The sequence below is a fragment of the Cyanistes caeruleus genome, chromosome 2 (assembly GCF_971803275.1).
Source record: "Cyanistes caeruleus chromosome 2, bCyaCae1.hap1.1, whole genome shotgun sequence".
NCBI classification, from domain to species: domain Eukaryota; kingdom Metazoa; phylum Chordata; class Aves; order Passeriformes; family Paridae; genus Cyanistes; species Cyanistes caeruleus.
The window spans coordinates 114,050,700-114,070,570 of NC_141702.1; the positions used below are offsets into that span (position 1 = coordinate 114,050,700).

A 19,871-nucleotide genomic window follows, 5' to 3' on the forward strand; every position below is an offset into this window, starting at 1 on the left:
AAATTCAAACACATTATTTTGAGGAAAACAAGAGTTTTCAAGTGCTAAAATGAATTTCTTTCTAGAGTGAAGAACGCAGGAGTAACCACAAGAAAATCCATGAGGAAAAATAAAGGACAAATAAAACCTGACAAATAAAGACATGCTTTGTCAACCCTTTAAGGGGCTGAGGAGCAATGCTGATATCATTCAACAAGAACTCTAATACAAAAGAGAGATCCTGAAAATAACCAGACTTGTGAAGACTTCTTCACGCCAATGTTCTCACTTTCTTTTAAAAAATAACTTGAATATTTATAGTGGATCATATCAACATATGGTTTCTTTGGTTCAAATGCCACTCTGAACCACCTGCCATGTTTTCTTTTTTGTTTGAGATTAATTCACATTAGGGGACTGAATCAATAGGAATGCTTCAATCAACACTTGCCCCTCTACTGAGGAATTTTATCATCTAATCAATCTGTGAAGTTTCCTTCAGTCCCACAGATCAAATGTCAACCAAGTTAAAGTGCAAATGTCCAGACTGGTCTTTCAGGACTATTTGAATACATTAGATAATATAACAAACATCTTAATTGACAGCTCAAAGATGGAGAGGGAGGAGGTGTACATTCAGAGAAGTCAGAACTATTTCTATCTCAGAAGAAACCATATTTTTGCACTCTATAAAGAGCCTTCAAAATGCTCACAAAAGGATGTAAAGGCAGTGTCCCAGGAGAACAAGCTTTCAATCACAATTTCACTATTTTTTAGCAGTTATCCCTTATTTCAGAGATCAAAAAGGATCTGTGTTTACCATGGTCAAAATACAACTTTTAACCCTTTCTGCTCTCTAGCAGTGTGTATGTCCTTCCAAACAGTGAGCCAAATATTACAGAAATTTTGTCTACTAATTTATTTTTAAAAGTAACACACCTGGACAGGTGTTTGAACTGATCATATTGAAAGTTTTTCTAATTGTGATCATTTGTACAAAAACATTTCTGAGCTCTACTACTGGGAGACATATTTTTTCTTTAGGCTTATTCAGAGGGTGAGCAAATAATTTAAGTCTCCAAGTAATCTATATCCAAAATCCTTCACAACTCCCAAATTTGCCTTGTTACAAGTGATTGCTGTTTTCATTTCAGGAAAAAAGATAGTCTTCCTCCAAAAAACAATCTCCAAGTGTAAAGGTGTGCTAAAATGGAACATGCAAAAAAAATCTGCGTTCATGTGTCTTGATTGTAATAGGGTGTTATTAAGCCCTGTTAGTGTGAATGAGATCCTTCGTCTTGTTTTAACTAGCTGTGGCTTCTAAGTAATGAATAGATGATTAATTACAATGATCAGGATAAAAATAGGATAACCAGCAGGACATTTATTAGGAGCAACTACTTGATGGGAAATGACAGTAGTGTGGCAACAGACATAGAGATGAGGTCAAAAGGCTTCGGTACCTGGCAGAGAATGAAGCTGAACAGATTGAGGGACAATAGAGATTCAGATTCAGAGCTGAAAGTTTTTCCTGAGTGATTTTTTTTGTTTGGTTTTGTTTTTTTTTAATGGCATTGGTAAGAGAATTGACTTATGTCAGCACGTAATAATGTTATTATGTGCTGACATAAGTCAATTCTCTTACCATTAGGGAAAAAAAAAAGGCAAAAGAAAAAGAGGAAATGAAAACACTCAGGAAAGACTAAGTACTGGGTCATCTGGTCCTTGTTTTGGGCTATGTAGGAAATCATTCACAAAGCAAAGCTGAGATGTAGACCTGCACAGGTCTGGACCTGCTATTTCTATATCTGCCCTTTTGACTCAAACCCTTCTAACACCAACTCTATGACACATGATAACCTCAAAGCACTTCAAATTAAGTGGTGCTGTTAAGCCAGCAACTGCTACAAGACTCAGCATCCAGAATAACAGACTGATGGGTTAAAAGGCTGTGAGTTAAATGCCATTAGAAGAGTGGGTTTGAGTGTGCATATTTAACAAGAGTGGATTATTTTTATTTTAAAACATTTCTTCTTATTCTAGTATAAGCAGTGATGTTATGTCATAAACTCACCAAAACGGTCATTCCTGCTTGTTGATTTTATACAATGAATATAAATATTAATGGATATTATGCAGTAGATTGTCTTGGAGATGTTTTTTTTGTCCCATACCCATTTTTGTTTCTGCTTTTGTGTCTGCTGTTGTTGCTGCCTCCTTACCCCTCTGCTCCCCCAGCTCTGGGAGTATCCAATGCAGCAATGGGTCAGAGCCAGCCTGGGATTTCCTGCAGGAGTTAGGGAGGACAGTTGCTTCCTTCCAGTAGCACGATTTCGTTCCCCATGGCCAGGCCACATTATTGCTCTGAGAGATACTCATTTGCAGTGTGTTTTTTATCAGTTTGTTTGCTTTTTTTTTTTTTTTCCTTTGGCACTGTGACTGGAGCTTACTGGTTTGCTTCTCTGCTTCTTGGGAGCTCAAAGTGACAGCATGCAATGCCAGGACCTGGGAGCAGCCTGTGCCCTGCTGGGGAACACCTGGTCTGGGCCCTGGGACCAGCCACTGCCGGTGGCTGTTTATTTATATAATAAAATATTTAACTGGAAATGTTAGATGAATACTAGAAATTTAACTGTAGCATTATCTTTGGCAAATGTTTGTTATATAATGATGGGCTTTTTTTTTTTTACTTTTATGTATGTTCATATGACTATATCAATCACACTAACTATATTAAAATTACTAAAAGTTCCTATCCAGTAATCTTGACACCAAAACGTAATTACAATCATATGTAATAAAATCAACAGGCCAGAACAGCCACAAAAGAATGTTCTAATCCATCAGTATAACACATATCTGTGTTTTCACACTTATGTATATGCACCATTCTTCAAGTATTTCTAATTTCTCAGGTAATTAAGTGGTTGCATAAATGATCATAATCCATTTGTCTTTAGGCCAATCTTGACAATTTAAGTAGTCAAGATACTGCTTCAAAAGCTTTTACATCTGTTTTCTGGCTGGTATATCCCTGCCTCTCCCCATGTGGCACTCCTTTCTGACCTTGCATGTTTTCATAAAGAGAGCTGCATGTTCCTGCACAGTCAGTGGACCACGATGGGATCAGGGTCACAGAGACCTTGGGGTATTAGCTGGTTTGGAAGGAAAAGCAGAGGAGTATAGGGAGCTACTCTGCACATAAAAGGAGATGCACTGCACAGAAATCCATATAGAACAGGAGATGTTCACTGAGGACCTCAAGGTGAGGTCAGCAGGGAAAGTATCAGAAGGTGCTCTGGTGGAAGTCTGTTACAAAAAAACTGATCAACTGGATGAAGCTTTCTCAAAAAAACTGGCAAAAATCTCCTGAATGGAAGCTTTTGTCCTCATGGCAATTATCTAATCCTCTGTCCTCTCCTTTTCTTGTTCCTATGGCCTTTCTTCCTATTAATACCTATTAATCATTTCCATTTTATGTCATCCACAAACCTTAAACAGTGACACCTGTTTTAATCAGCAAACTGTGAGGACCAGGAAAAAATCCTCTGAACCACTGTCTGACCAAGCTCAGTGTATTTAAGAGTTTCTGGGAGAGTTTTTCTACTGTTTTCATTGCAAACATATCACTGCCACTGTTCAGAATGGCAAATGACTCAAGAATTGCTCTGTTCACAGTTTTTACAGATAAATAGACTGAAGAATTGTTATTATTTCCCCTTCATGTTCAAACTAGCTCATGATAAAAAAGCAATGAAATATTGCCTAGAGGCTTATAAGATGATGACATTAAAAAAAGTAGTCTCAGCTGGTCTTGCCATGCACTATTTATTATCAGGGATGTTTCACCCTAATTTTGTGTAAAAACCAGAGATGACTGTTGCAACATTGGCAATAATGATTAGCACTGCTTATCTCAACTAAGGCAATTAATTTCTAGAATTTTTTCAGTTTGGCTTACGTTTCAGAGAAGTGATATATTTTAGCATAGAATATTCTTAACTCACCTCTCTCTTCACTCAGCTGAGCCCCTTCTTCATTAGCATCACCTGTCAAAAAACAAATTGAAAGAAAAAGGTTACTGGGAATAGCAGCAAACATCTAAAATGAAATATTCCATGTTTCAAATAGAATATCTTGTTTCATGTATCATGTTTCAAATGCCCATATCTTAGTTTGCCTCCTCCTGTGTAACATTTTGTAGTGAAATCTGGAGCTGGATGGGGAAGGAGGTTTTGATACTGGTTATCACCAGATACAGGTAATGCAGGGAATAACGACAGGGAATAAAAGTCTGCATAACTTAAATTCTGCAAATAAAAATAGTTATAATGTGAAATTATATGAAATTCCATTCTCTTTCCTTCAGAGATTTTGGTTTACTTGACGAATTTCAATTTGCTTTGTTTCCCTGTAACAGCTGGCTATGCTAAGAAGAGAACTAGCTACCCTACTAGAAAAATCATATGAAGAAGTTACTAATTATTTGCCAGATAGGCAAATTGGTTTAAGAACAAAATTAATCTGCAAAGACCAAACTTGGGCTAGTTAGGAAGAGATCATTTTTAAGCTTAAAATGAGAGAAAAGGAAAGCAGATTAGTTTAGCAAAAAGTTCCATATTGGTAGCAAAGGAATTTTTTTCCAAGGTGTTTTGCTGAATTAGAAAAAAAATAAAAAATAATAGCCTTAATTAACATTGTGGTTATTCAGTGTTCCAGAGTCTCAGTCATGTAATGGAGATCACAGACATTTATGTCAATTATGTTCCTGATACATACAGACTCCATTTATATTCTTTTAAATGGGGCTGCTGATGGACATTTTACCAGAGCCTATAGTGACATGACAAGAGGGAATATCTTTAAATTATCACAGGGCTCATTTAAATGAGATATTGGGAAGAAATTCCTCACTGTGAGTGCACTGAGGCAGTAGAACAAGTTGACAGAGAAGTTGTGGATACCCTGTCCCTGGAAGTTCTTGGAGGTATTCAAGTGGAAGGTATTCCAGCCCATGGCAGGGTGGGTTGGAATCAGATGGTCTTTCATGTCCCTTCCAACCAGTCATTCTATGATTCTATGATATGGACATATGAAAATTCTATAGCAAGCCCACAACTTTTGTCTGAGGCTTAGTATCTCTCAAACTGGCATATATGCATATTATGACTGGCCACCGTATGAACTCAAAGGAGCTTTGCAATATATTAAGCAATGCTAATGGAAGCTAACAGTAGTATTTAGGTCCAAATTTACAGGGTTAGAACTTCACATCAGAAACTCTGCTGAGATCCACATGCTGCGACTGGCTGTGAGAATTAGGCTCTGGTCTCACCAAGATTTGGAGCCTGAAAATTTACTGTAAGTAGCATGAGAACAGAAAAAAATGTTAATAATAGAGGCCTCTACTTGGAATTATAATTCATTATAAGCATTGAAGTCAAGAGTGTGAGAATTTTCATGCTTCTGAATCTTCAGTGCATGGATCTGCATCCACTCTTCTCTCCTTTTCCTCTCATTCAGACATGATCTGGAGGGCAGAACTTTCAGAAAGCAGTAAACAACAGCAGATTACATTTCTCTTGAGTACACTTTATCCTGGCCCAAAGGACTGAAAAAATTCACTGCATATTTTACTTCCTTTTTCCTTATTCTTCAAACAATTCTTTGGAGGTGAAAAAGGCACACAGGCCTCTACTGTACAAATATAAATCTGTACACTATCGTGATTTCAAAGACAGGTGTCTGCCAAGGAAGGCAGGAACCTCCTTTGGAAAGGAAAATGTGAGCCCTTCCCTCCCAATTATTATAATAACTTGAAATTAAGGGCCTCGCAGACGAAGATATGGGAAAAGGGAAAAAACACTTCTTTTTAGAGTATAAATAGATATATAACAAGGCAGACAAGCAGGGCCGGCAGTGCCAACAAGCGGAACCACAAAGGCAGTCCCAGGCTCTCCCGGCCGCGGGCGCTTTCCCCTGGCTGCAGTTCCGCTCGCAGCCGCCAGGGGCGCTGGTGGCTCCCGGCCGGGCAGGGCGGGTGCGATGGTTCCCCCGCGCCGCCAGGGGGCGCTGTGCCGCCAGCTCGCCCGCGTTCCCTCACACGGGCATGGCGGGCAGGGCCGGCGGAAGGGATGGAAAAGGAGCTTCCTTTGCAAAAACCCAGGGACAGCCGGTCCCGGTGCCCCTTCAGATGGTGAAATGAGCTGCAGCAGGAAGCTTGGAAACAGCAAGATGGAACCTCGGGTGGTCCTAGCAGGCAGGGGGTGTGGGGTTACAGTGTAGTGAAAAACCCGGAGCAGTGGCAGAGAAGCTGCAGCTGGGCAGCCACAGTCCGGCTCCTGGACATGGCCAGAAGGGCTCCCTCAGGTCGGGGAGGGCTCAGGGTGCCCAGTTTTCCCGAGGCACCAGAGCAGATGGTGAGGGTCCTTCCTAGAGAGGCCAGGTGTTAGTAAGGTCCCAGTGCATCGGCCGCTCTTAGGAACAGAGCTCCACTCATGGTAAAACACAGCAGGAGACAGAACCCCGCAGTGGTGGGGAATTCTCCTCACAGTGACCACAGCCTCTCTCCCCTCCTCGAGAGTGAGAGCAAGCTAGAGACTGTGCCCAACCCCTTCCCCCAGCCCAAAATCTCAGGATAACTCTGGCCTTCCCAAGAGAAAACCCCTCAGGTAAGGGAGCAGCAGCCAGCTGCACCTCTCCTCTGTGACTACATCCTTTGTCTCTCATCTGTACCAGTTGTTATTGTTTCTTAGCAACAAATGAGAGAAAATTCCATAAGTAAGAAAACAAAATGAAAAAATCCTAACCCCCAACATACACACTACCTTAAGGAACTTTGACAAGTAATTTTTAAGATAAGAAAATGACAAATATTGTTAAAGCCTATGGGAATTCTGTCATTGGCTTCAACAGAGCCAGGATTTTCTACTGGTGTTCTGCTATTCTTCAACAAACTGCTCAGAAAATATTTGGCAACATAGAGATTATTAATTATTCAGCTTCCAATAACATGTTCTTTCCATGGAAGCATTTATAATGAAACCAGCATGATAAGGTTTCAAATTAATCTAAGATATGACACTAAATCAGCAGAATCTTAACATACATATATCACCTGGTCTTCTGTGGAAGTTCTTAATTATAGTTCTGTAAGTGACTTGGAATATGAAATTCCCAAAGCAACGGAATAGTTTCTAAGCTAGTGATAATGGACACAGACAAGAAATCTGATGTTATTAAAAAGTAGGGAAGTCATTACACAATATAATTATGAAGAGGCAAAGACTGCTTTTGTGATCTAATTGTGAACTAAAGGCTGGGGTTTTTTCTGGGAAAAAGTACTTAAGGCTTGCTGAAAGGCAGTGAAGTCTCTATATCATTTCTGAAAATGGAAGTTGGGCTCCCAATAACTTGGTGACACATCTCTGAGTCATTGTGCTGCCTTTGAAAAATTTACACCAATCTAGGTACGAATCTGAGTTTCGCTTTGGCACGCAGCAATCCCCAGCCACTTCATGTCTCTGTAATTATTATTCTCACACTATTAATCCATCTGGTGGAAGCATTTCCCTGTTAAATATAAAACATTCTCTTTCACTGACCTTGGTGTGGCTGGCTGAAGTGATAAACACCATGTTTAGCTGGCAGAGCTCTATGCCAAAACCAATTATTTGAGATAAAAACCAGTGGTTTAAAAGTCTATGTTCAAAATGCATTCACTTACCCCCCGAAAAAAAAGATATTAAGAGCAGTTTTTTGGTTACTAGTTCTGAATAAGTAAAAATATTTTTTCTTACTGAAGTTCTACATACCTAATATAAAGCAAAATCAGTGCCAAGATTACCATGAATTAGATTTGTCATACCTACTCTTGTTTTTCTTTTGATTGTTCTGTTTTTTAAATTTTTTTTCATTTTCCCTGTACAATTTCTTACTCCATCTAGAGGAAGCCTTAGAAAATATTTGATATATGCACCACAGACAGTCAATCCCAAAGCAAAATTGGATAAAACCACAGAAGAACCTTAGAGTGAATATTTGACAGCAGCAAATATTTCCTTAAACACATATTGTCAATATTTCTTGTCCAAACTCCCCCACTAGAAAGATCAGAGGTGAGATCCTCTGTACCTCTCACCCTCACTTGAGAGCTCTTGAAAAATAATTGACTAGTAAAACATGCTCTAGTGAGCGCACACATCTACCCACACTTGGTTAGTCCTCTGGCTGCAGAAGCAGAACAATGACCTTTCACATTGCTTCCCCATTAAAACCCTGGATTTTAGGAAGTTCTACCAAGATGACTTTGCTGGAAAAGGAATGACTGATCCTGCAGTCTGGAGTGAGAGGAAAACTGACAGTGACTATCAGAAAGGGTCAACTCATCCCCAGGAAAAGTCCCATCAGTATTTAGAAGGCTTAGGAGACAAGAAAACCTTATAACCCAAAATGTGTGCAAAATTTTCCAGTTTCATATACTAAACTTTATATATACTATACCTTTCCAGTTTTCTAGTTAAGGTATACTACATAAAATTAAGGTATTAAATGGGTGATGGGTGGAAGAAGTTTCCACTGAAGTATAAAATCATTTACAGTTGAAAGTCAACCTATGATTGAAAGTCTCCCTCTAACTCCTAGGTTATCTGGGGTAACTGTATCTCTAAAGATCATAGAACTTTACATTTGGGAGCTGGGTGCTCAAAGCATAAGCTTTTGTGTAAGCCACAGGCTCCCTAGTAGAGTCATGCACTAAGTGATGCCTGTGGCTCTGTCATTGTCCTCTCCCTTGTTATCTGCCAAGCTTTGGGAAATGGAATAATTACACCTTATCTGCTCTTACTGACATAGGAGAAGGGGATGCCTTCTGTCAGATCCTTTGTTTTGCCTTTTGCCTTGCTGGTCAGGTTGTTTCCCTGTCTCCCTAGTTGTGGCATACAAGCAAACAGAAGCCAGATGGCTAAAATCATCAATCTGTGTTAAGATTTATGTTAGGAACAGAGAGGTGAAAGGCTCTAAATACTGCCACTAATCCCCAAAGCCATTAAACCATCTCCTCCTTGTTGCTCATGCTTCCATTTGCATTCTCCTTTATGCTAGCATGTGGAAAGCCAGCACTGTACAAACACTGTGCATTGAGAAGCCCTTACATGAGAGCCAGCTCCTTGCTGCAGGAGGCTGCTGCTTTGTCTACATTCAGGTCCTGCATCCTGGGCTGCTGGCACTCCCCAGCAGCACTGCATGCTGCTGGCTCCTCCCTGCCTCCCTCTAATCTTGCCTCAGCTGCCTAATTGCATCCTTCAGGATTTTTATTTTTATTCAGCATTTTCTGCAGTTTTCTGATTTCCAGATGTTTCCCTATTTCTAGTCAACCTACATGTCTCAGTCTGCTCCTCCTGACCACAACCAGGGGAGAACTGGGAAGGCACTGTAGGAATGGATAAAAATCCCCTCTGCAGCTTTTATGAACATTCCCCTCTGCCTAACAGAGCAACGAGATGGGCAGAGCTGTAGAGGAGGCTGAAGTGACAAGCTGGTGATCATAGTGTTGATGTCTTAAAATAAAAGCTCGAACCAAAAGAAACACCACAAATTTCAGCACTGAAAGCTTCAGGCATCCTCTTGAGCTTATCTGCAGTGCAAAAACAGGGGTCTGGCTCAAGAAGTTTCTACAGTCAAGCGTTTCCCTAGCATGCATTCCACGATGTGCCCATATTATTTCCACTGGGACTACAGAGGAGGAGCAACACAGCAGTCTGACACCTATGAGAAAAATGGATCCCATTTCAGGTCAGTCTTGAAAAACTTTTTGTGTCCAGTCTCAGAGCAGCCAGAAGTGTGGGCAAGGGTACTCACCTGAGGCAAACCATTGAAACCATGATAATATCAGGTTTCCAGTAGCTGGAAAGACCAAGCAGGTTGTCACTGTCCATATTTCTGTCTCCCACATCTTTCTTTCCAGAATTTTATCCCAAATCTTCAGCCACTCAACTGCATGACCACCTTCACAGCTTTAGGGAGATTTATAATCTATCATATCTATTTACAATACCTAGTAACTGAAAAATCACTTCTTTTGGTGGCTTACAACCACTGCTGACACCCAAAAGAAGCTTCATGACAGTGTACAGGCTTTATGTCCACCTCAGCAGAAGAGTCAATGTTATTGTTGCACAGTGAGCCACATAGAAAGGTTTCTTGGAGCCCAAACATGTATGTGAGGTTTGCAATAACCCAGGATCTCCCAAGCTCGTTTGGTTGTTTCAATTCCTCCAGCTCAGCTCTCCACTGGGGAAATGTGACAGAAAATAGCACAAAAAAGGGCAATCCTTTCTTTAAGGAAAAGCAGATTTGGAAATCTCTGGCAGATAAGATCAGGTAAAACAGGCCTGACTGTTTTCTTCTCTCTTAGTAAAAAGTTTTATTTTCTATAAAACTTTTCCTCATCCTCAGTGCTCCTAAGATAAAGAAAAAAAAAATAAACCTGAAAGATCTTTAACAGAAAGAAGTGCATTCTTCTGCTTGGGAAGTAAAAAGAGGACTTCTTTTCCTTCTGTTTCTATGCCTTCATCATGCAGTCCGGCATACAGAGCATACTACACGAACCTCCACCTGATACTGAGCAAGTTTAATTAATTTTTGTTGTCTAATTATAGAGAAATTTCCACTGATACAGTGTGTATGTCCTGGCCATACCGCAGCAGTAGTGCTGGTTTCCTTCCTGTGTTGATTAGTTACAGTAGTCTCACAACACTGGAGCCTCACAGAATGTGAGAGCGTGTGTTTGTAGCTTTTGAAGCCATATCAAGTAGAAATCCTCACTACCAATCTCCTAAGAAGTTAGAAACTGGGGCTTTTTTGTCGTCACATGGATGACCTCTCATGAACAGTATTTATCTGCTGTAAAATGTGTACCATGCAAACCATCTGAACCTCAGCTGCATACACAGACTATGCAGCAACTGCTGTTCCCACAGTGAGGGAACTGGACAACCCTAGTCAAGTGAAGGAAATGGTACTCACAACAGGATCAAATCTGGACTTCTATTTTCCAGATGCTTCTACCTTAAATAAAAGGAACAAGGCACTCTCTGGGGAAACAGGTATCAGGTTTTAAAAAATAACCTATTCCGTATTTCCTCACTGCCCTAAAATACTGAAAATAACAAAGTTTTGTTTACACAAGCGCTAAATTGGATGTTAATCTTGTAATTACACACAAAATGGCATGTTTTGCATATGGTCATACATTTGCAAATACAAGCCTCTAACAACATCTCATCAGTAACCTATGGCAGAGGCAACCAAATGAGACAAACCCAAATTTAAATGCATCCTTGGAAATAAGAAGCAGTTGAGCACATGAAGTCATTTGGAGTCTGTGGCCAGAGAGGACATCATATTTTTGATGATGACATAAAATGCATTTTGAATGCTTTAATGAGATGCCACAATACCAAACAGAGTAGAAAGAAAAGATCCCTGATCAAAGATACATTCACATAATGTATTAAACAGAAAAAGCTGCTTGTTCATTTTCTGGTCCCAGGCAGCCACGTGTGAAGGGCTGAGTATAGAAGAGAACAGCAACACACTTCTCTATCTCAATCACTTCCTGAGCCTAAGGTTACATACAGGCCATGAAGATTAATAGCTATTGTTGCACCAGTCCTCTGTTGGTTGAGCTAATCCTTTTTTAAACTGTATTTACGACCTACAGGCTCTGCAGCACCTTGTATCAAGTACTCTTAGATCCTAATTGTATGTTGGGTGAAAAACTACTTCCTTTTGCTTGTTTTCATCCAGATCATTTCCTAGAACACCTTGTGCTCCTTGTGTTACAAGAGATGGTAAATATCTGCTCCATATTTCTAATTACCAGGCTCATTATCTTCCTGTGTTCCCCCATGCTGTTATCAGGCACAGCAACCTGATCCTTGCATCTAAATGACCCCAGTGCCTTCAAGGGCTTTCTCATCCACCTGCCACTTTGCTGTCTCAATGCAGCTCCTATCCAGGTGTCTCCCAGGAACTGGAAAGCTCATGGATTTGGAGTGAGTGGACAAATCCATAGAAACAACCATTTTCCCACACTTCTGGATTGATTGCAGGCTCTGTTGTCAGTCTCACAAAAGGAGACAAGAAAAATCCCCACAAGATGCAAACAAGCAAAGAAGATGAGGCTCCATTCAGCAAAGTAAAAGCAGAAGCACTTTTATAGGTTATGGTCCCATTGCTGATCCTTGCCCTGCTCCAAGCTGAGACACTGCTGCCATCAGGAATAAGGAGCTAAATGGTTTTCCAGACCAGAAAAGATGGGATATCCAGAAGAGATGGGATATCACAAGCCTCCCAAATGTTTTTAGGTGTCCAGTACTTGCAACACATGAAGTCTAGAGAACACACAATTCTGTGTCAGAAGTTGGCCAGAAAGTAACTCCGATGAGATCATACCAGGAAGTTTTATTACGATTCAAAAGGAAGGGGGAAACTACCCATAAACTTTTTTATTTTAGGTACTGGAAACCCACTGCCATGTTGGAAGGTGCTGGGAACCCTTTCTTGATCTGCATATCTTCTAAGGTGCTGAAAACAGTATCTGAACCATCAGCTGTCCCCTAAGCACCACTCCTGAGCTGCTGCTTGATCACTGTCCTGCACCACACTGAGACCAAACAGGCAAAACAGACAACCCCAATGAGTGGTAGGACTGACACAGTCCTTACCATGGCAAATAAAGACAGAAAGTCATAGAAAAAAATTTGGTTTACAGTTTTATGAACACATTTAGCTTTAAGTGACCTTGAGTTTTTCTGAGGTAAGTTGTTTTCAGAGATGTTTCAAAATGGACAGCTATTTTAAACATTGTGGCTATTTTAAACTTTTGGATTGAAACCAATTTTTACAGCAACATATTTACACTGGGTAACAGTGGGGGGCTGTGCTTCTCCCCAGCTCTTTTGAATTAAATCCTTAAACAAGGGGCCTTGCAGGAGCCATCTGAGTATGACATCTTTCAGTATAAGGACAGTTCAAAGGGATGCAAAGAACATTTTTCACCCTCAAGCAAACATCAGTGTGCCACAACTTCTCCAAACTGACTGCTGCCTTCTACCTTCCACCCACCAAAAAATCCTCACTCATCCCTGCCTCAACCTAAGACTCCAACAAGATGGGAAATCTAAGGGGAATGTTAAATGCTGCCATGGAATCCAGAGCAGGCTGGATGGCTGTGACTGCATAAATACTGAGGGGTACCCCAGTGCGCTCTCAATGGCTTGATACAGAGCTCTGGAAAGGAAAGGGATGGATGGTCATGGCACAGTCACCATCTGAGAAGCCAAGCAGGATCTTCAAGGGACAAGACCAAAGTTTCATGAGGCAGAGAAATCAGAGTCCCCTAAGCAACACAACAGCTCCATTGGAGCTATGGGGTTGGGGAAGCAAGACAGCACACAGCACTTTGCAAGCTTTGTGAGGGAAAACAGTGAAGAGAGTAATAACAATGGTCTGACTGCTTCCAGTTTCACCCTGTGAGATCAGGCGTTCATCAGCTGTGAAGACAACAACTTGGAAAACCTGCATGGAAACAGGAAAAGCAGCTGCAACCAAAACCTTCAGGATAGCCCTTATTGATCAGGAGAAGAAAGACAAAGAGATATCAAACTCCCCCAAATCTTACTCCCTAAGGGACATTTGTTTGGGGCCCCAAGCCCTGGTGACCTTTGTACTCCAGCCTGAACCAGTCAGAAAACCAGAGCCTTGTGACTTATGAGGCAAATCACTGCCCAGGTGAAACCTCCCATAAAGGATATTGGGCACTTCCAGTAAAATGCTTGGCACCTCTCCACAGAATAAAATAAAGCCCATGAAAAATATTTTGTGGAATACATTCAGGTGATGAATTATGGAAACGAATTGGCTCATGAACTCTGCAAATGCAAATAGAGAGGCTAAATTTATCAGATGAATTATCCATTTGATACTGGATTACTTGCTAAGGGCTAACTTATGACTCCTCTGCTCATGCAGAGGAATGCTCCAGCCCCAGTGAAGTCTGCCATGGTAAGCAGAGAGTGCGATGTCTCTCAGTACCAGTACAGAAATTAAAGCCCCTGCTTAGGAGTTCACTCACGTATTAGTGCAGAGATTGGCCTTTTTAATACAAAGGCCTTCATTCAGCCATTTAGACAGTTTCCAATTTGATTCCAAGCCTGGGAGATCTCTTAACAATGAATTTCCTCTGCAATTGTAATGTATTTGCACATTTTATGCACAAGTGGGATACTATGCACCCTCCTCAAGTGATAGGAGAATTATTACAAGGCAGTAGCTCTCATCCATATTGTTTGGGTAGGGGAAACAGTGTTTTTCATCAACCAGGATGAAAGCAGAAAATGCATTAAATATCATAACCTGTAATAGAGGGAATAGAAAGTTTTCTCAAGATGAAGCAATCTCTCTCTCTTTTTCCTAACACAAACTGATAATGGCTCAAAAAAGAAAAAAAAAAGCATAAAAAAAAGAAAGAAAAAATTTCTTGGGATCAGCATGCTTTCATTAGCTTTAAAAGGACACGAGTCTCAAAGCATGCACCTTCCATCTGTCAACTGGCCTAATGAAAGTGCAAACGTCCTTTCTACAAAAAATTTTGCAACGTTTTAGTGAAGTAATTTTGTTACTCTGTTTGAAGTAGCAAGAAGTAATATAACCTTGGATGCTGGAGCTTCACAGGACATCTCTTTTATAGCATCATTTTTGTCAAAAAAAAAGTTTTTGGAAGAAAATGTTTCTCCTCTCCAATCCGCTGGTAACAGGTGGTAGATTTAGAAATACTTTAAGCATTACAATTGAAGATAAACCGTTTATAATATATGACAGCCACCATGAAAAATAAGCATTTGCCAAAGGTCCTTACAAGATTATCTCTCTGACCTATTAAGTAGCTTTGTGTACACAGAATACAGGAAGAAAAGGAAAAAAAGGTATCTTTGCTCCAGCTGGCAACTATTTACAAACGCTCTTAATTTTCCTCCTACGTATAGAATCCTAGAAGTATGTATGACTCCAAGGTAAATGTTAGCAAATCTAGCTTTTCAAGGAGGATTCCATTTTCTGGTAAGTCTCATAAATATGTATAGTTACCAAGAAAAGTAATGCCTAATGTCTGGACTCCATATAGAGTTCTATTAGAAGAAACAATGCATTCCAGAAGAAAAAATGATCTAAGTAGCAGTTCCTTTCCCAGAAAATTCACTCATACTACTAATAGTAATGAACCCAGCAATGTAAGAACTACATGTATGAGCCAGAACTGCAGGCAAAGGTACTTTATTTGCCTGAAAGACATTCAGTTTAAGTAGAGAGAATGTTCCAACACAGGTGAAGGGAGAATAGCTGGGCTATGTCATTGCATAAGGAGATAGGACCCAGTTAATAAAAAATAAAAATAAAAAACACAAACCCATCACTGTGGCACTGTTTAATATATTAAAACAGTGATCCATTTTAAGCAAATAAAGTTGTTCTTTCTATTGCTCTTATTAGAATATACAAAATCTTATCAGCAAAACCCCAGAGGATCAATAGAAAGTTCTGCCTTGACTAGGACCCTTTACTTAACCAAAGCAGGACTTTTCTGGACAACATTGACTGAGAACCTATGTCTGAATTAAAGCCAAGTGGTGCTCTGCTCCCCCTTGGAGCATTCTCACTCTGGTTTGGGTTCTGTAATCACTGAGACTGAATCAGAAATGCTGAGACAGTTGCAACTGTTCAGTAACTGCACAACTTTGCTACACTGCTAAGACATGACATTACTTCGAGGTCCGTCTCTTCCCCCTAAATATTTAAAGTTTGAAAATGACAAGGCTCTTGGCAGTTGTCTTGATATCAATATTATTACTTGACTAATTTCTTTGGCATTCCACTTGCAAAATAGGCCTAATGATATGTTCAACTAATGGAACAATTTCCCTATATCTATATTCCACTTACTCTAATGTGCTGAGGTGTAATTCTAGCTTCATTTCATTATCACTTGACTAGCTCAAGCACTTGCATGTATTTTTGGATTTATTAATGCAGTGGGTTTAAAGTAATAACTATTTATGTATATAACTCCATGAATATATTCTCCTTTCCAAGCATTTTTGTCCACATCTATTAAAGTAGATATATTTCACAATGTTTCTGAATGTAAGATGCACTTTTTAAATGCCTTGACATTTTTTCTCTAAGCTTAAAGCAATAGTCAGTGTTATTCTCTCCTGTGAGTGTTTAGATAGTGTCCTATCAATTTAAATTTCGGGCAAATCTATCCCTAAAGACTTTAATTTCACTAAATTAATAGATTTCCTTTAAACCAAAACAAAAACACCAGTTTCATTAATTTCTTCTGCAGTAGAAATATCAGGAATTTACTGCCAAAGGTAGAGGCAGTTACTAACTCCTTGACACAGAGCCATGTTAGCTAAATCTTCTGTGCAGGAAATGAGTCCTGCAGAGAGATGGGATATCTCTACAGTAAGAGAGTCTGCTGATGACTTGTCCAAGTCTGCTACGTTAAATGTAAATGGCAATTTCCAAGACATCTGAAAAAAGGAACAAATGGCAGACTCTGATGAGCAGGGTCATCTGGTGATCTCCATCCAGACCTTCAGCTGATGTTCTCACCAGGAGGCGGTTTGGCATGGGGCTGACTTCAGCTGACACCTGCTGAAGTGGTGGTACGCTATGGAAAAGTGTCATTTGGAGTTTTATACGTAAATAGTTATTACTTTAAGTCAGCAAGGAAAGCCTGAGACTGTCCATTAATGGTTAGGGCACTCCAGAAGAGAGACCCAGATACTGACCCTTTCTCCAGTGATACTACAGGAGAGTCATTTAGGAAGAAAGCCCTGCCTCTCTCTTTTTCCTCACAAGTTGAAGAGCTAAAGACACAAAAAAAACCACTAAAATAAAAACTTCCTGGATCCCTTGCTACTGACCCACCCACAGGAAATCCTTCACTGCATCAGGAATAAAGTTTTAGAACTAAACTGGTTCTTTTTAAGACTCTGGCTAATCAGACAGAAGATGCCCAGTAACATATCAAAATCAGAAGCATTCGTTATGAGAAAATTGCAACCAGGAGTCTATGAAAACGGGCCCTAAGGTATTTTAATAATCCGTACCTAATCCTGTAATAATCTATCTAAATTTTGTATATTGAGAACTAAACTTTCCCTGGGTGGTTGTAAATCTTGGATCAACTTTTTGTATAGCCACATATGCAAAACACTGGATTTAGAGGGTCCCTACCATGGCCACCTGTCTGTGGTCACATATCAGAATCTCAATTTTAATTTGATCAAGAAAGTCATAAAATCTTTACATACATGCGAATAAACATACTTTAAAAAAAATAGTATGGCAGATCATCTACATAATGAGGTGCAATACAATTATATGTTTTTCTATAACATGAGACCCAGCTGCACAGGTTCTTTGTAGACAGGAGTTCAACAATATCAGGTTTTTTAAAAAAATGCAAATTAAATGAATCTTCCACTTTGCTGTCTTTCTGACTTTGCAGCTCTGAAGCATCTTCTTGTCTCTCAAATTTTCAAACCCAAGTGGATTTTACATTTATAGGAACAATACCAGGCTTAATACCATGATTTCCGAGGCCTTAGAGATGAAAGTGAGCATTAATACTCTTGATTTGTTGACAAATTGATGTATATTCTTCTCTCACTTAATCTGAAGGGCAGTAACACAGCCAGCAACAGTAGACAGGGTACTGCCACTTTATACTTTGGGTTGGGTATGCTGACAAAAATCATTCAATGAATGGATTAGACATGAATGCAGCCTCTTGAAATGCATGTTCAGTGTGCTCCAGACAAAAAATATTATTAAGTGGTTAGACATCATTCAATGCTACCTGAATAATTCAATAGGTCTTCAAGTTTCAGCTGCCAATCACTGCAAACTGGTGATTACAAAGTCATCTACAAAAAAAGCTTTGTTCTAGTGAGATGAGACAAAAATACCACAGTTTCCACGCTATCAGACAAAGCAAAAGCTGAAAACCACTGTGGCTACAGTGACAACACAGTCCTGTAAAATTAATGGGACTCTGAACGCACCAAAACTCTGCTTCCTATTACTCCAGGGCCATTTCCACTAGACAGACAGCATGGGGAGTATTGGGATATAAAACACTAAAATCTGGATCTTTTCACATATAGTTGGACTGCTGTAAGCACAAAGCAAAATAAAGTGGGAGGAGTTTTAGGGTTGATAAAATTATGGAGAGCAGATTTCTCGTGATGTACGACAAAAATAAATCACAGGTTTATAGGAGGAGGGGGATCAGCAAATTTACTATCCACCAGGATTCCTTAAATCTCGAAAGCAACCTCCTGTGTGAAATCCAAGATGAATGGCTAACATTTCCCAAGTGCTCCAGCGAGAGACATCTTTCTCCCATTCATTCTTGCACAGGGACAGCTCAAGTTTAAAGTCCTCATTCAGACACAGTTGGGCTCTAACCCCTGTGGTGTCTTTTCAGACCCAGAGAAACCTTACCAGCATTGTTAATGAAAGACCAAAGTGTGTACAAAGTGTATGGAAAAGCAATATACACTAGGAGCTGTATACATTGGTGCAAATAATTTCCTTCTCAAGAGTCAAGAGAGCCAGAGCCATGCACCCCATTTTGGGAAAATATACATATATAGGATGGAATGAAGAGATTAGCTATACTGAGCATACAAAAGCAGTATTAGAAGTAGTTTTAATAGTTCACACATTTTAAATGTCTACATTTGTCCAGGATCAGAGCCTCTGTGCGCAGCTGATCTTTAAAGAAAGTTCACATTTCAGTATTTGGCTTTGGAAAGAAGAAAAGATGCCAACTGTTGCGTTTTTTCTGCATGCTTTTTTAAAGTCAGATGGTACTTGATTACTACACCTACCTAGCGGGAAAAACTCGCCCATTTTCTTCTTGAAAATTTTGTAATCAACCTCCAAAAAGACGCAGAAGATGATACGATCCACCTGTAAGAAACAAAATGATTTACAGTGAAAGCATCACAATCATCCATATTGGTAACAACAGTCAATAAAGGCAAAGAAACTTTTAAGCCAGTGTGCTTTTATGCTCCAGGCAAACAAGAAAACAGGGCTGAATGCCTTGACTTTATTGTACATCTGTGTTGTAATTTATAATATAACCTTTGCAATTGCAACTCACAACTGTATTCTTTGTTAACTGCCTCCTGTTTATGCAAACTGCTCTCAAGCACAGGATAAATGACTCTGGCATTCCAGATGAGAACTGGGATGCAATGTTTGATGAAAAAGTCACATGGGGACTTCTAATAAGCATACAGAAGAGTAAATGGGTAAGCAAAGAGCTCTTTTTCCAATCCTTGTCCGACAAACCTATTTGCAAACCCATTTAGTATTTTAAAATGGCTTTAAAAGGTTTCATGTGGTTTTAATTTACATGAAACCACTTATTCTCACTATAATACAAACAGAATGCAGCAGAAACACAAAAGCTGATTAGATGACAGGTAGCACACAGGGTAAATAAAACATTTAATATGCCATCTACTTTGTGAGGCTGAGCATATCAATGAAACCACAGTCCATAATGTATGCACCACCCACCAATGAGTTCAAATAAATTCTTTGGGAGATCACTGTATGTAAAAAGCTTTTCTGAAACAGATCAAAAGTAATAAAAAAAGCTAAACAAAACAAAATCTAGAAATCTAAAACCTTTAAGGCTGAGAAACACCCACACTGGACTTCAGCCTTGCAATAGCTTTGTGTTATTTATTTGCATTGCCCAGCACAAAATGCCTCTGTAGCTAAAACCCAGCTTGGAGGGGTGC

The 19,871-nt window shown here is 39.7% G+C and overlaps 1 protein-coding gene across 9 annotated transcripts in view; it reads right to left on the bottom strand.

The window, feature by feature from the left end:
• MACROD2 (mono-ADP ribosylhydrolase 2) overlaps nucleotides 1–19,871 on the bottom strand; it is an 846,953-nt gene that overhangs the window by 67,937 nt on the left and 759,145 nt on the right. For all 9 annotated transcript variants that reach the window (XM_086879293.1, XM_086879291.1, XM_086879294.1 and 6 more), the window contains 2 exons: nucleotides 18,945–19,026; nucleotides 3,987–4,028 (listed from right to left, as the gene is read on the bottom strand). In XM_086879293.1, coding sequence (XP_086735419.1) covers nucleotides 3,987–4,028; nucleotides 18,945–19,026 — 124 coding nt within the window. The remainder of the gene's footprint in view (nucleotides 1–3,986; nucleotides 4,029–18,944; nucleotides 19,027–19,871) is intronic.